At 35.7% G+C, this 16,143-nt stretch overlaps 1 protein-coding gene across 4 annotated transcripts in view; it reads left to right on the top strand.

The window, feature by feature from the left end:
- Positions 1-16,143, top strand: part of COP1 (COP1, E3 ubiquitin ligase) — a 226,045-nt gene that overhangs the window by 151,465 nt on the left and 58,437 nt on the right. The window contains exon 16 of one of the 4 annotated variants that reach the window (XM_027565411.1): positions 9,226-9,515. The exons of the other annotated variants lie outside the window; for them this stretch is intronic. Coding sequence (XP_027421212.1) covers positions 9,226-9,344 — 119 coding nt within the window. The 3' untranslated portion in view covers positions 9,345-9,515. Of the gene's footprint in view, positions 1-9,225; positions 9,516-16,143 lie in introns of those variants that run through there. 4 annotated transcript variants of the gene reach the window in all.

Raw genomic sequence — 16,143 nt, 5'->3', positions numbered from 1 at the left:
TACCCTATATTTATTAGTTAATTTTGGAACCAGTGCTATTAAGATAGTTCATCTTACTATAGTTACATGGGATATCTTTTTGTTTGTTTGGATTATTTTCTATCTTTCAAAGAGATTTTTAGTTTTAGTTTTTTTTGCTTAGGTTTTAGGTCTTTCTGGTTAATTTTTTTCTGTTTCTATAATTTTGTTGTTATTTTTTTCCATTCCTTTAACTACTGTTTGCTGAGAGTAAAAAACAAAAAACTGTTGATATTTGAATATTTGTATTATATCTAGGCATTGTTCTTATTAAATCTGGTAACTTTTTATTACCAGATAGCCTTTGGGCTATCTGTTTATATTTGGTAGTAGCCAAAAATGATGGTTGTATTTTTTTCTTTTGTAATGATTTTTTACATTCTCTTTTGTTAAAAGGCATGTTATATGATACAATTATAGGTACTTTTCCCATGTATTTCCTTTAGTTGAATCAGCTTTAGTGGTTTTCTGTTCATGATATCCCCTTTTGAAGAATAGTTTTGTGGGTTTTTAAAAGTTTTTTGGCCTTGCTACATGCCTTGCAGGATCTTACTTCCCTGAGCAGGAATTGAACCCAGGCCTTTGACAGTAGAAGTGCAGAGTCCTAACCATTGGACTGCCAGGGAATTCCCTGAAGAATAGCATTCATTAAATTCAAATCATTTATTTAACTGTTTCTTAGTTAAGAGCAAATTCAGTATATTATCAGGTGCCTTTTCAGCATCATGTTATATAATCATATGGTTTAATTTGTTGAGATATGCTTATACATTTTCTGATACCTTATTTGTGTTTCTAGAGTAAACCTAAAATTTAGGTTTAGCATTAATGTGGAATTCTTTTGATAAATTGCTAGACTTTTTGGCTTATATTTTTAATACCTGTAAACATAAATTGGTCTATAATCCTCTGTCTCCTTTTTAACCATTTTTAACATCTGTATTTTATAACTTTCAGTATGTAAGTCTTGAACTTCTTTTGTTAAATTTACTCCTAAATGTTTTATTACTGAATGGCATTGTTGTCTTAATTTTATTTTTGGATTGTTTGTTGCGAGGCTTCAGAAATACAATCAGTTTTTTGCATATTGATTTTGCATCCTGTAATCTTGGTACTCATGTTTTGTTTTGTTTTTTCATAGTTTTAAGGTGAATTTCTTGAGATTTTCTATATTTAGGATTGTATCATCTGTGAATAAGAATAATTTTAATTCTTCTTTTACTATGTTAATGCTTTTTTGCTTTATTGTATGAATTAAAAGCTCTTATATAATACTGAATGAAACTGGCAGAAAGGATTTCTTTATCTTGGGGGAAAGTATTCATTCACAATGAAGTGTGATGTTAGCTGTGAGTTTTTGTAGATACCCTTTATCAGGTTAAGTTTCCTTCTATTCCTAGTTGTGAAAAGTATGTATTATTATATTATTAGATATTGTCTAAGGTTTTTCTACCTATATTGAGATGATCTTGTGATTTATGTTATTTATTATAATAATATGAGGTGGGGGGGGTGTTGTTTTTTATGTTATTTATTATAATAATATGAAGTGGGGGAGTTGTTGTTTTAATGTTAAAGCAACTTTCCATTCCTGGGAAAAATCCGTCTTGATCACATTGTGAAATTCTTTTTACTTGTTGCTGGATTTAGTTTGCTAAAGTACTATTGGCCTCATAGAATGACTTGGAAATTGTTTCCTCATTTGCTTACTGAATGAGTTTGTTAAGGATTATTATTATTTCTTCTTTAAATACTTGGCAGAGTGTATCAGTGAAACCCTCTGGACTTGGACTTTTCTTTGTGGAAAAATTTTATATTACCTAGTTCAGTTTCTTTACTTTTTATAAGTCTATTCAGATTGTCTATTTCTTCTTGAAGTTCTTTTTGGTAGTCATTGCCTTTCTAGGAACTTGTAAATTTAATTTTTCTAATTAGTGGGCGTAAAGTTGTTCATAACATTCTCTTGTGATCTAATTCCTTTAAATTTCCTCTTCCTTTAGTGTTCTGTAGTTTCAGTTGTAATATTCCTTCTTTCATTCTTGATTGGTCATTTCTGTCTTCTGTCTTTTTTCTTCTTCGTTGTTCTAGCTAAATATTTGTTACCTTCTTCAAAGTGCATGTATGTGTGTGTGTTTATGTTGGGTTGTGTGTGGTGGGTGGTGCTTCAGGGGCCAGAACACCACACATTCCCACTGTTTTTAATGTTCTTATGCAAATTTGATTATTAGAAGAGTTGGAGATATGCAAACTGAACCTTCTAGAATGACTCTTAACTCACTCTCAGTATACGTAAGCTAGGAGAACTGTTCTTTCTTTCTTGGCCATTGGAACTGTTGTGATCAACGTTTGTTGAGATCGAGAATGTGATGCCATGGCTGTAACCAAAGGATCAAAAATTCACTGTAATTGCCACAGAGCCGCAGACTCTGTAGCAGACACTGTAATTGCCACAGTATTGCATCTGTTCCAGAGAACATCCACATCTTTACAGTGATGCTTGCAACAGATATTTCCAACGCAGAATGACCACAGAATTCCAACCTTTCAAATCATACATAAGTGCATCCCATTGTGAAATCTGATTCACATCTAGAAGCATAGCTACATGAGAATCTGGGCAATATAGTTTTTACTTTCCATCTTCCATTGGCTGTAAATTCTATAAGGTGCTGGGAACGGATACTAAATGTCATCTGCCCCATCCTTCATAATGCTGAATAGTTGATGTGAGTTAAGGACTTACTTTTCCTGGCTTTGAAATAGGGGTTAGAATCAATGCCTTTAATCATAGTAAAAAAAAAACAAAAACAAACTATTACTGGAAGACAGTGACTGATACTGAATCATCTTCATTTAGAATTGAAATATTTCTTAGAATGCAGGCTATTACCTAGATGTTTCTCCTTAAACTATAAAACATCAGCCTCTCTTCAGCTGTACCATTTATTTTGCCCCTGAGAGACTTAGAGAATCATTATCATGAGGTTGCTTATTAAATATCATTTGTGATGATGAATTCGACGTTGGGAACGGGCTGTACATTTTTAAACATTGCTTTTGAAGTTATGATAATACATAATTAGTATGTGAACTCCCCACCAATTACAGATTGACTCCTGGTTGAAAGGGCACTGTGGATCCTACTTGGGTAATGATGCCTAATGCTAATTCTAAGCTTTTTAGATCTTATATTTCCATTTGATAACGAGTTCATCTCTCTCTTTGTGCTCATCATTTTGCTCTTTCACCTTTTAACATAATATAAAAAGATGGCTTTTGGGGGGCATTGATTGGTTGGTTAGTTTTTTTTTTCTTTTTTTTTTTTACTAGAACTTAGAGCATGAAAAATTTCTTAAGGTGGACTAAATGTTTGCAAGTACTTCTTTTAAAATATTGAATTCTAGGTCATGGTCCCCTTGAAAAAAGTAGACTACAGAGTTTTAAACTATATTTTTTGTATTAAATATTGAGAAAAAGGCTTTAGATTTTATTTTAAACCATTTAAAATCTGTTTTTAAGCCCTGAGATTTTCTGAAGCATTTGCCAGAGGAGAGAACACAATTTTTGACATAAGGGTAAAGGCATTTATTAGTTGTCTTTTTACTAGATTACTACATGGTGTTTTCTTATTGAGTAGAAAAAGGAAAACTATTTTTCCTCCGGTTCATCCTCTCTAAAGCCAGTTTGAGAGAGCACTGTTACCCTAAAGTAAATAGAACTCTTAACACTCTGTGGTTTTAATAGAATGGTAGACCTGCTTGCTTACTACTAACTTGAAGCATTTTGCAAATTTTAAAGCTGTAATTATGATAACAGGTAGGAAATTTGGGTACTCCTGAGTAATACTCTTTAAAGTTGTGTCGTCCCCTACCCCAAGAAATTACTGGTATTAATGTAAGTCAAAGGTAAAATTCATATTATTCTGATTCAAGAGTGATATTTATACTCATAAACATATTCACTGGGAAAGAGTAATGTTTCTAGAACAAATAGCAATTCTGAAATATTCTAGTTAAACTGTGTTTTCAACAGACTTTTCAGTTTTGGTTGCTGTAAACAATGTTACTGTCAGCAAACTAAACACTTCATACATATAAACATGCACCATTTGTTTCCCCATTTTCAGTATTTTCTAATTTTTGTGATTTGGACAAAATAACAAAAAGGTTATTTTTTCTTTTGAAGACTAAGAGTCTGTGTTTTATTTTATATAGTGGTTGCCAGTGGGAATGTCTTTTCCTTCACATTTAAATAAATTAAGTGTCTGAATATTTACTTAATCTTAATTAGCATCACAGCATTCATAAACATGTGTTTCAGTTATTTATACTATGTCAAGGACATTTTGTTTTCAAGTTTCTAAGTAATTTCTGTGAATGCAAATGGAAGTAGCATGCATTAACACCAATATTCAAGAACAAACTGTTATTTTGTCATAAAATCTACCTTTGATAGTCTAGAATTTAAGAGCAACTTTGAGGCACCTAGTAAATCTTTCACCTATTTATATCTGTCTTGCCTTCCAGCCTGTAAGTGGCATTTAGCTAGGTTTTTATTAAAAATACACTTCACAAGAAATTTTATATTCACATTAAATGCAGAAATATTTTAAAGTCAGGCATTTATTATTCAGCTGTTACTAATATAATGCACATGATCATTCATTTTTTGAAACTAATTGAGCAATCACTGCAAACACTGAGAAGTATGAAATGTTTGGTGGATAAATTTGGCTGCAGCAAAATTAAAAACTTCTATTTACCAAATAATACCTAAAACATAATTTCTTTAAAAGTTATTAATTGGGAGAAGATATTTAGAACACATATAAGTGATAAAATCTTCATGTCTATATTACATGAAAAACTCTTCAAATAAATAAGGAAATAATAAATATATCCTACAGCTTTACTTCTCAAAGCATAAACATTAGCATCACCTAGGAGCTTGTAAGAAATGCAAATTCTAACACCCTGACCTACACCTACTGAATCAGTTTCCAGAGGTAGACACAGGAAACAGCTATTTTAACAGGCTCCCCATATAATTTTTATTCACATTGAAGTTTGAGAAACCTCACCCCAGGGAAACATGTATTTAATTAATGTACATAGTTGTATTGTTTGCATATTCACATTGTAGAACATTTTCAGCACTGAAAATGAAGGAACTGCATCTCCATGAAATGATGCGGATGAATAATGAGCATAAATGTTGAATGAAAGAGTGTCAGAAAAACACACTGCAGTTCTATTTATGAGCATGCAAAACAGACTGCACTGTTTAGGAATATGTACATTGACCATAGGAAATGTGAGCAGACCATTAAAAAAGGGAGTTCAATTCAGTCGCTCAGTCATGTCCGACTCTTTGCAACCCCATGGACTGCAGCACTCCAGGCTTCCCTGTCCATTACCAACTCCCAGAGCTTACTCAAACTCATGTGCATTGAATTGGTGAGGCCATTCCAACCACCGCATCCTCTGTTATCCCCTTTTCCTCCTTCCTTCAATTTTCCCCAGCATCAGGGTCTTTTCAGATGAGTCAGTTCTTCACATCAGGTGACCAAAGTATTGGAGTTTCAACTTCAGCATCAGTACTTCCAATGAATATTAAGGACTGACTTTCTTTAGGATGGACTAGTTGGATCTCCTTGCAGTCCAAGGGACTCTCAAGAGTCTTCTCCAACAACACAATTCAAAAGCATCAGTTCTTCAGCACTCAGCTTTCTTTACAGTTCAATTCTCACATCCATCCATGACTACTGGAAAAACCATAGCTTTGACTAGATGGACTTTTGTTGGCAAAGTAATGTCTCTGCTTTTTAATATGCTGTCTAGGTCTGTCATAGCTTTTCTTCCAAGGAGCAAGGGTCTTTTAATTTCATGGCTGCAGTCACCATCTGCAGTGATTTTGGAGCCCCCCAAAATGAAGTTTCTGTTTCCATTATTTCCCCATCTGTGAAGTGATGGGACCAGATGCCATGATCGTAGTTTCCTGAATCTTGAGTGTTAAGCCAACTTTTTCACTCTTCTCTTTCACTTTCATTAAGAGGCTCTTTAATTCAGCCATAAGGGTGGTATCATCTGTATATCTGATGTTATTGATATTTCTCCCAGCAGTCTTGATTCCAGCTTGTGCCTCATCCAACCTGGCATATCGCATGATGTACTCTGCATACAAGTTAAATAAGCAGGGTGACAATATACAGCCTTGACATACTCCTTTCCCGATTTGGAACCTGTCTGTTGTTCCATGTCCGGTTCTGTCTGTTGCTTCTTGACCGGCATACAGATTTCTCAGGAGGCAGGTAAGGTGGTCTGGTATTTCCATCTCTTGAACAATTTTCCATAGTTTGTTGTAATCCACACAGTCAAAGGCTTTGGCATAGTCCATAAAGCAGAAGTAGATGTTTTTCTGAAACTCTCTTGCTTTTTCAATGATCCAGCAGATGTTGGCAATTTGATCTCTGATTCCTCTGCCTTTTCTAAACCCAGCTTGAACATCTCTAACTTCACAGTTCAGGTACTGTTGAAGCCTGGCTTGGAGAATTTTGAGCATTACTTTGCTAGCATGTGAGATGAGTGCAATTGTGCAATAGTTTGAACATTCTTTTGCATTGCCATTCTTTGGGGTTGGAATGAAAACTGACCGTTTCCAGTCCTGTGGCCACTGCTGAGTTTTCCAAATTTGTTGGCATATTGAGTGCAGCACTTTCACAGCATCATATTTCGGGATTTGAAATAGCTCACCTGGAATTCCATCAGCTCCACTAGCTTTGTGGGCTTCCTAAAGCCCACTTGACTTCACATTCTGAGATATCTGGCTCTAGGTGAGTGATCACAGCATCGTGGTTATCTGGGTCATGAAGATCTTTTTTGTATAGTTCTTCTGTGTATTTTTACCACCTCTTAATATCTTCTGCTTCTGTTAGGTCCATACCATTTCTGTCATTAATTGTGCCCATCTTTGCATGAAACGTTCCTTTAGTATCTAATTTTCTTGAAGAGATCTCTAGTCTTTCCCATTCTATCGTTTTCCTCTATTTCTTTGCACTGATCACTGAGAAAGGCTTTCTTATCTCTCCTTGCTATTCTTTGGAACTCTGCATTCAACTACATGTATCTTTCCTTTTCTCCTTTGCCTTTAGCTTCTCCTCTTTTCTCAGCTATTTGTAAGGCCTCGTCAGACAACTATTTTCCCTTTTTACAGTTCTTTTTCTTGGGGATTGTCTTAATCACTGCCTCTTGTACAATGTCATGAACCTCCATCCATAGTTCTTCAGGCACTCTATTAGATCTAATCCCTTGAATCTATTTGTCACTTCCACTGTATAATCCTAAGGGATTTGATTTAGTCATACCTGAATGGTCTAGTGGTTTTCCCTACTTTCTTCAATTTCAGTCTGAATTTGACAATAAGGAGTTCATGATCTGAGCCACAGTCAGCTCCCAGTCTTGTTTTTGCTAGCTGTATAGATCTTCTCCACCTTTGGCTGCAAAGAATATAATCAGTCTGATTTCAGATTGACCATCTGGTGATGTCCACGTGTAGGGTCTTCTTTTGTGTTATTGGAAGAGGATGTTTGCTGTCATGACCAGTGCGTTCTCTTGGTAAAACTCTGTTAGCCTTTGACCTGCTTCGTTTTGTACTTCAAGGCCAAATTTACCTGTTACTGTCTTGACTAGAAAGACCTGGTTCAATCCCTGGGTCCGAAAAATCTCCTGGAGAAGGGAATGGCAGCCCACTCCAGTATTCTTACCTGGAGAATCCCATGGATAGAGGAGCCTTGCAGACTATAGTCCATGGAGTCACAAGAGTCGGACATGACTTAGTGACTAAACCGCCATCAAAGACATGATCATTTATGTTTAAGGGAATTGTTAGAATAAGCTTAATGCAAGAATGGGGCTTCCCAGGTGGCTCAATGGTAAACAATCTGTCTGCCAAGAAGGAGACACAGGTTTCATCCCTGAGTTGGGTAGATCCCCTGGAGAAGGAAGTAGCAACTCACTTCAATAATCTTGCCTGGGAAATCCCATGTACAAAGAAGCCTGGTGGGCTACAGTTCATGGCGTTGCAAAGGGTCAGACACAACTTAGTGACTAAACAGCAACAATTCCAGATTAAATATGAGTATCATTGTTTATTCAAATATTCACTCAATAAGAAAGATTTTTACTTCCTGTTATTTGTGATTTACTTAATGGGTTCCAGAAAGTGTGTTTTCCTGAAGTTGTTGTTTGTTTGTTTTTTTTAAGTTATTTCTGAATAGGGCTTACTGTTGCAGATTATTGTAAATCTGTCAAATGAAATACTTTAAATATTTTTGAAATACTTACATTAAAAGTTGAAATCATTTTTCTGAACTTGAACATTTATTTGGTGTTTTTACATTTTGTTTGTAAGGTTAGTTTTTTTAGATATACTAAATACAGTAGAGTAATGAATCATGTAATTTACATATTATTTCTTTAGTGGGAAAATTTGGATAAGTATTGGAGAAGAGGCTATATTACAAAAGACTGCTCTAGACAATAAAATTTAGCTAGTAGTATCTTAGTTCCAGATATCATTAGACAGAGACCATGGTTAACATATTATCTTAAAGGACATAATTGAATTACATAAAATGTGATTGTTCTTTTTTCCCCCTAGAGATCTTAGTTTGAAACATATATAGGTTGCCATGTCAGTATTACAAGCCATGAGCTCCAAAGTTTCACTAAGCTAGCTTTCTTTCTGTTTAGTGATTATTATTTCATCTTTTTGTGACCATTCAACATATGAATGTGTAGTGCTTGTACCTCTTAATATTTCAAGTGTTATTTCTTCCTCTAGTGGTTCTGAATTACTCTTAAGCTGTATAAACTGTGTTTTAAACTCTACGAATTTTACATTAAAAGCAGAGCCAATTAAATTGGCCTGTTTAAATATTAAGCTATTGTTAATGCTGAAAGATTTGTTTCAGATTTTAATATTTATATTAAATTGCATTATTGGTCTTAGCTCTTTACTCCTCTGTGTACTTATGTGCTTTGATATGAAACAGTTTTTTCCCACTGTCAGAACCAACCCCACCCTGACCTTGAACTTGTCCATGAGACTTGCTTTGGCTCCAGTTATGTTAGATATAAAATTGACAGAAAGTTTGAAATGCACTTTCCCAGTTGGGCTTGCTTACTTTTGCCCCTTTGCCATCACCAGGAAGAGAACATGATCAACCAGCTGCTGGTCCCAGTGAGAGGAGGAAAGCCACTTGGAGTGGCGCTGATTTGCCCCAGCCAAATCATTCAACCTTCAGCCTCATAAAGAAGTGCTACTGAAATTAGCCAACACTAAGCTGTCTCTCAGATCTGTGAAAATAAATGATGGCTCTAAGCTATTAAATTTTAGAATAGTTTGTTATACCACAATTTTGTGGTAATGACTAATTAATGCTCTGTTCTTAGAAATTTTATGATACTGAGTGAATAAAGGCTACATAATTATCAAGGCTCTAATCATCTTCTGTTTATGAAAGAATTGTTAATTATTGAGTGTCAATGTACGTTAGCTAATTATATTACCTTCACTGGCTTCCCCTTGTGTGAAATCACAGGGGAAATTTTACATAAAAATACTCTACTACCTTTGTGTGTATGCTTTATAATCTTCACATGTAAAAATGCATACTTAAATACATGACATGTAATCTGAAGCAAAGGTCTCCAAACTGAAGTAAGAAAACCCTGATGGAACACTGGAGGTATTCAGGGTTTCTGTAGAAGGCATTCAGAATTTATGTAGATCCTCAAAGTTCATATATAAGTTGGTATGCCTGGCAGTGAAGCCTAAGATACCATGCCAGTGCCTCCTTGTCTTCTTCAGCTTCTATAATAGCTTTTTTCTGTTTTACAGAAGAAAGGCATACTCATTATTATGAGTCTTAAGATGATACATTTTGCCAGGTTGTAAAAACCTCAGGATTACCTAACAAAGAACTCTTTTTTCCTAAATGTTACTGAGTAACTTGCTGTCATCCTTTGTCTTAAAAATATTTCTGTTAAGAGTGAAACATTGTGTTAGAAAAAGTATATTTTGTACTTTGTTTTAGTTCTTTTACTTTAGATATTTCTTGAAACAGTGAAAGTGTGTGAAATTTATTTTTTTCTTTAAAGGACTTCTTTCTTCAGTTTTGTCAAAAAGTGTATACATTGTTCCTTATTTTCAAGTTCCATGGGAGCAAATCAAAGTAGCCTTTAGCACTAAGTATTGATGTAGATCTTCTTACTTCAGTTGGATAATAAACAGATACAATTAATACTGGTCAGTGGTCCATTATCTGCAATTTGAAAATCTTGGAAGTTCTGAATACCAAAAATTCATTTCATTTGATGGCATGATTAGATATCTGCTTATCTTTATATATCCCACTTCGTGTAATTGTTCACAAGTTTTCCAGTAGAAACATGAATGTATTTGGTTACAGAGTGCAGACACAACCCTTATTTGGAGTGTTTCATATTTCCTTTCAAAAAGTGAAAAGTTTAGAATTATGAAGCTTATCTGTCCCAAGTGCTTGGGATAAGGTATTGTATTTCTGCACATTGGTTTGATGTTGTTAAAACCATTTTATTACTTTGCAAAAATTGTGATTTGTAAAATACTCTCAATTACTAGGTAACAAGGTAGATGATTGTAGTTCCTCGTGTTAAATAAAAAATTAAGGCACAGTCCAATCAAGATGTCAAATCATTAAAAATATTTTTAACAATAGGTGACTGTGATTTGGGGCACAGACATGGGATTTAAAAAATTGAATGACATTACTATGACATTTTCCATCTTTTATGACTGTATCTGTATAAATTTATAAATGAAACTATAGGAATAAAATTAATACCAACAATAAAAATGGAATTCTAAGAGTAGGTAAACTCATTTGTAGTTACCAAGACAAAAAGCAGAGGGAGAGGCTGTGCTACAACCGTCTTACGAAGACATGTATTTCTAATAAAATATTGTGTGCTGTGTGCTTAGTTACTCAGTCGTGTGCAATTCTTTTGTGAACCCATGGACTGTAGCCCACGAGGCTCCTCAGTCCGTGGAATTTTCCAGGCAAGAAAACTGGAGCAGGTTGCCATTTCCCACTCCTGGGGATCTTTCCAAACCAGGGACCCAACCCACATGTCTTGTGTCGCCTGCATTAGCAGGTTTCTTACCACTGTGCCACCTGGGAAGCCCTGATAAAATACTACTTTTGTTTAATAATTATCAAAATTTATTGGTTTTTATCAATTGTTTACTGATAACTTTAATCGTAACTCAAGTGGAAAAAATGTCTTACAATTAGAGCATTTTGGTCACAGAAAATTAATGTTTGTATTGTGTACATTTTTCTTTTTCAAAGGAGAGAATGCTAAGTAAGACAGTCTAAAAAGACAGTATAAAATCGACTGGATACATTTTATTTTGCAAAGGAAATGAAACAAAATTCAAAGAAAAGATTACACAAAGTTTTCCATTATTAAATAATAATTTATGTGTATTTTTAATGGGTGATGTTCAACATCAAACTATTGTGATGTTTAGATTTCATTAGATATACTTAATTCATATTTTAAAATGTTATTATTTAAATATGTTGTAGACGGCAGCTCTTGAAAGTTTATGATGAAAAATTTTAGACTTTGATTTTAAAATTTATGAGGCTATAGTTTTCAGTATTCATTTAGGAAACATAGAAGTCTACTTGGTTAGTTAATTTGGGGACAGATGTAGGTAGATAGTTGTAGTCAGCAAAGAATCAATGAGTAGCTATTACTCATAGCTATTACCTGTCAAAAAACAGGTGCTAAATGCTTTAAAATTGTTAGATTGAAAAGTGAAATGGAAGTCACTCAGTTGTGTCCAACTCTTTGTGACCCCATGCACTGTAGCCCGCCAGGCTCCTCACTCCATGGAATTCTCCTGGCAAGAATCTTCCCAACCCAGGGATCAAACCCAGGTCTCCTGCATTGCAGGCAGATTCTTTCCACTCTGAACCACCAGTGAATCTAACTTTGGTTAGTCTTTAAATGAGTTATCACACAACGTTAAATGAAAAGAACATTTGTAGTTATTAAGAAATATGTATTTTTATGATATAAATGAAGAAGTTTTAGTAAGATGTGGGTTTTTTCATAAGTTCACACATGAGTGTGAAAAGAACACTGCCATTATAGAACTGTCTGTGGTTGTAGTTCAGAATCAGAGAAAATTTTTTCTTGCCTATAGATGTGTTGCCTCTTGCTTGTTCATGTTCTCTAGTGCTCTCTCTCAGCTGCCCTTCCTTCTCTTCCTTCCTTTTCTCTCCCTCTCTTTTGTTTCCTTCTCTCCTTCCTCTGTCTTCTTCCCCTCCATCTTTCCCTTTTCCGTTCTGCCCTTCTTCCCTGATCTTTCACTCTTGTGATTCTCCTTTCCTCTCTCCTCCCTTACCAGCCTCCGTTTCTTCTATCAGTGCCCTTCTTCTTCTCCCCTGCGTCCTGTTCCTCTTCCTTCTCCTGTTTTCCTCTAGTCTTATGTGTTATGCCCCCTTTACCAGTGGCTCTCAAGCCCGTGCTTGAGTCTCTTACATATACATTTCCTGATTTCCTTTCATTGCCACCAGTTCATTCTTCAATTCTTGTTATCTCTTTGTTTTACAGTTCTTCTGCCATGCCAGAAAAATTGAGTAAATGCCTTTTTCAGACTACTAATCAAGCAGAAATCTGAGATTTTGCTGACAAAATAATAAATTATTTGTCTTCTATTAGCTTAGAATTGACTTCCCTATGTTTATTCCTTTTATGAGTCATTTTGTCAGACTTTATTTCTAACTGGGTATATAGTGATACTTATGTCACAGAGACAACTGATTGTGAGACCAGGATTGCCAATATATTAAATTATATTAATTTTTTATTAAATATATTAAATTGTTCTACATATTAAAATTTTCTAGCCAAGATACTTATAGATGCTACTGCAAAGTGAATAAGGAAAGACTGAGCTGTTACTCTGGTAGGCTGGTGTGAATGAGAAGAAACACTACACCAGGCCAGGTCAGTGTAGTTTTCTTACAAGTGTGCAAGAATGTGTGCTCTATAGATGTGATGAGGAAATGTTGTCAAAACATAGCACTTTGGCTTAGTTTATAGAAAGCTACCGAAAAAAATGTTACCTTCATCTTAAAAGCAAAAAACACTTTATGAGAAACAAAATTATAACTTTTCCTGATCCCCTCAGAGAGCTGAGGTCACAAGGCAGGGGAACACTTATTTTTAAAATAACTTTGTATTTGTTACCATCTATAAAATAAAAAATTAAAGTAAAATAAAAAATAATCCTAAAATTCAGGAAATCACAGAAAGGTAGACAAGTAAGTAAGTTATATAATATGTTGTAAAAAAAATAGTAATAAAATAGTGTTTTTAAAAATCTGAAATGTATCAGTCTTTTTTAAAAAGCTGAAGCATTATTTACGTCTGGGCCCTATTATAGACCTACTGAATTGGACTCTTAAGAGAGGAGACCAAGCATTTGCATTTCAGAATTGCTCCTCAGATTGTTTTCATGTGTACCCCTCTGACTTCTCCTGGGACAGGAATAACTATTCTTGCTAAAAGTATTTACTGGTTACTGAATTGGTGAAACAAGAATATGGAAATGCAGATAAAGGCTAAATAATGAAGATATTTTATATGTCATAGAAATCTTTGTTTGATGAACTTCATTGCATTAAAGTATTGTCTTTGTTTTAATATCGTTTAGCAAAACATAAGGACCAAATCTGTCTAGTAAAATAGAAAAGCCAAATTGTTTTTTCTTATGAACTAGTATTTTTAATGAACTATTATTATTGAGATATTATGATTCATTATGACTCTTTAAAAACAGCATCAGTTCAGTTGCTCAGTCGTGTCCAACTCTTTGCGACCCCATGAATCGCAGCACGCCAGGCCTCCCTGTCCATCACCAACTCCTGGAGTTCACTCAAACTCACATCCATTGAGTTGGTGATGCCATCTAGCCATCTCATCCTCTGTCGTCCCCTTCTCCTCCTGCCCCCAACCCCTCCCAGCATCAGGGTCTTTTCCAATGAGTCAACTCTTTGCATAAGGTGGCCAAAGTACTGGAGTTTCAGCTTCAGCATCATTCCTTCCAAAGAAATCCTAGGGCTGATCTCCTTCAGAATGGACTGGTTGGATCTCCTTGCAGTCCAAGGGACTCTCAAGAGTCTTCTCCAACACCACAGTTCAAAAGCATCAATTCTTCGGCACTCAGCCTTCTTCACAGTCCATCTCTCACATCCATACATGACCACAGGAAAAACCATAGCCTTGACTAGACGGACTTTTGTTGGCAAATGTCTCTGCTTTTGAATATGCTATCTAGGTTGGTCATAACTTTCCTTCCAAGGAGTAAGTGTCTTTTAATTTCATGGCTGCAGTCACCATCTGCAATGATTTTGGAGCCCAAAAACATAAAGTCTGACACTGTTTCCACTGTTTCCCCATCTATTTCCCATGAAGTGATGGGACTGAATGCCATGATCTTCGTTTTCTGAATGTTGAGCTTTAAGCCAACTTTTTCACTCTCCACTTTCACTTTCATCAAGAGACTTCTTAGTTCCTCTTCACTTTCTGCCATAAGGGTGGTGCCATCTGCATATCTGCGGTTATTGATATTTCTCCTGGCAAATCTTGATTCCAGCTTGTGCTTCTTCCAGCCCAGCGTGTGATAGACTAGATAAACCGAAAATCCTCTGTCAGTGAACATTTATATTTTAGCTAAACACTACTTTAGGTAAAATATATAAAATACTCTTTTAGATACATAGCTTACAGAGTATTGAAATAGTGAAGGGTCACAAACAAAGCAGAATATAAAAACCAGAGAATTAGACATGTGAGCTGAAGTTCTGTTCCCTGCTGGTGATGGGAAGTTGCTGGCCTCAGTAATCCAGGGCTCTGGATGTTGAAGAGTTAGTAGGGAGGGAACAGATGGTGTGGACCTGGGAACTGTGTACCTAGAGTGTTGTAATTGCTTATTTGCAAGGTGACAGTTCTGGAAACTTCATCTTAGCCTGGGCTCTGAATGGTGTAGAGGATTTGACTCTGAGAATTCTAACCACTGCCTTCATGGTATGGGATGCTTCTTCTTCCTACCCCATCACAGAGAAATAAACAAAAGAAGAGAATTATATCAAGAATTGAATAAAATGTAAGGAATGAAATCCTGTGAGCAAAGAGATTCATATATGTGGGTAAATCTTAGCTAGTATTGAGTCTATAAAACAACAATAATAGAAAAATAAGACTGCTGCTAAGTTGCTTCAGTCGTGACCCCATAGACGGCAGCCCATCAGGCCCCCCCGTCCCTGGGATTCTCCAGGCAACAACACTGGAGCGGGTTGCCATTTCCTTCTCCAGTGCATGAAAGTGAAAAGGGAAAGTGAAGTCGCTCAGTCGTGTCCGACTCTTCGCAACCCCATGGACTGCAGCCCACCAGGCTCCTCCGTCCATGGGATTTTCCAGGCAAGAGTACTGGAGTGGGGTGCCATTGCCTTCTCCGAAGTTAACATCTATTGTTGTTGTTGTTGTTTAGTCACTAAGTTATGTCCAACTCTTTGCAACCCCATGGACTGTAGCCTGCCAGGCTCCTCTGTCCATGGGATTTCCCAGGCAAGAGTACTGGAGTGGGGTGCCATTTTTGGGGATTTTTTAAAGGTGGAAGTAAAAATTTGGACAATTAAAATGTAACCTAGGTTTTGGAGGAGTATTCATGAAATGGAAACAATGTAAGGTTTTTATATAGTCTGTATAACTATTAATTAACTTTGTCCTTAAAGTCATGCCTGCATTCTCAAATTTTAAATCATTAAAGAATAGAAGTAGAAACTCTACTTTCAAACCTACAATAAGAGAGAAAACTCAGTTTGTAATGGCAACCCACTCCAGTATTCTTGCCTGGAGAATCCCAAGGACAGAGGAGCCTAGTGGGCTGCCGTCTATGGGGTCGCACAGAGTCGGACACAACTGAAGCGACTTAGCAGCAGCAGCTACAAGGCAGGAAATGAAGAACCACAGAAAACGCCAGGATAAAAAAAGTAAAAAACTAAAT

The sequence above is a fragment of the Bos indicus x Bos taurus genome, chromosome 16 (assembly GCF_003369695.1).
Source record: "Bos indicus x Bos taurus breed Angus x Brahman F1 hybrid chromosome 16, Bos_hybrid_MaternalHap_v2.0, whole genome shotgun sequence".
Classification (NCBI taxonomy): Eukaryota; Metazoa; Chordata; class Mammalia; order Artiodactyla; family Bovidae; genus Bos; species Bos indicus x Bos taurus.
This window is presented reverse-complemented; position numbering and strand designations above follow the sequence as displayed.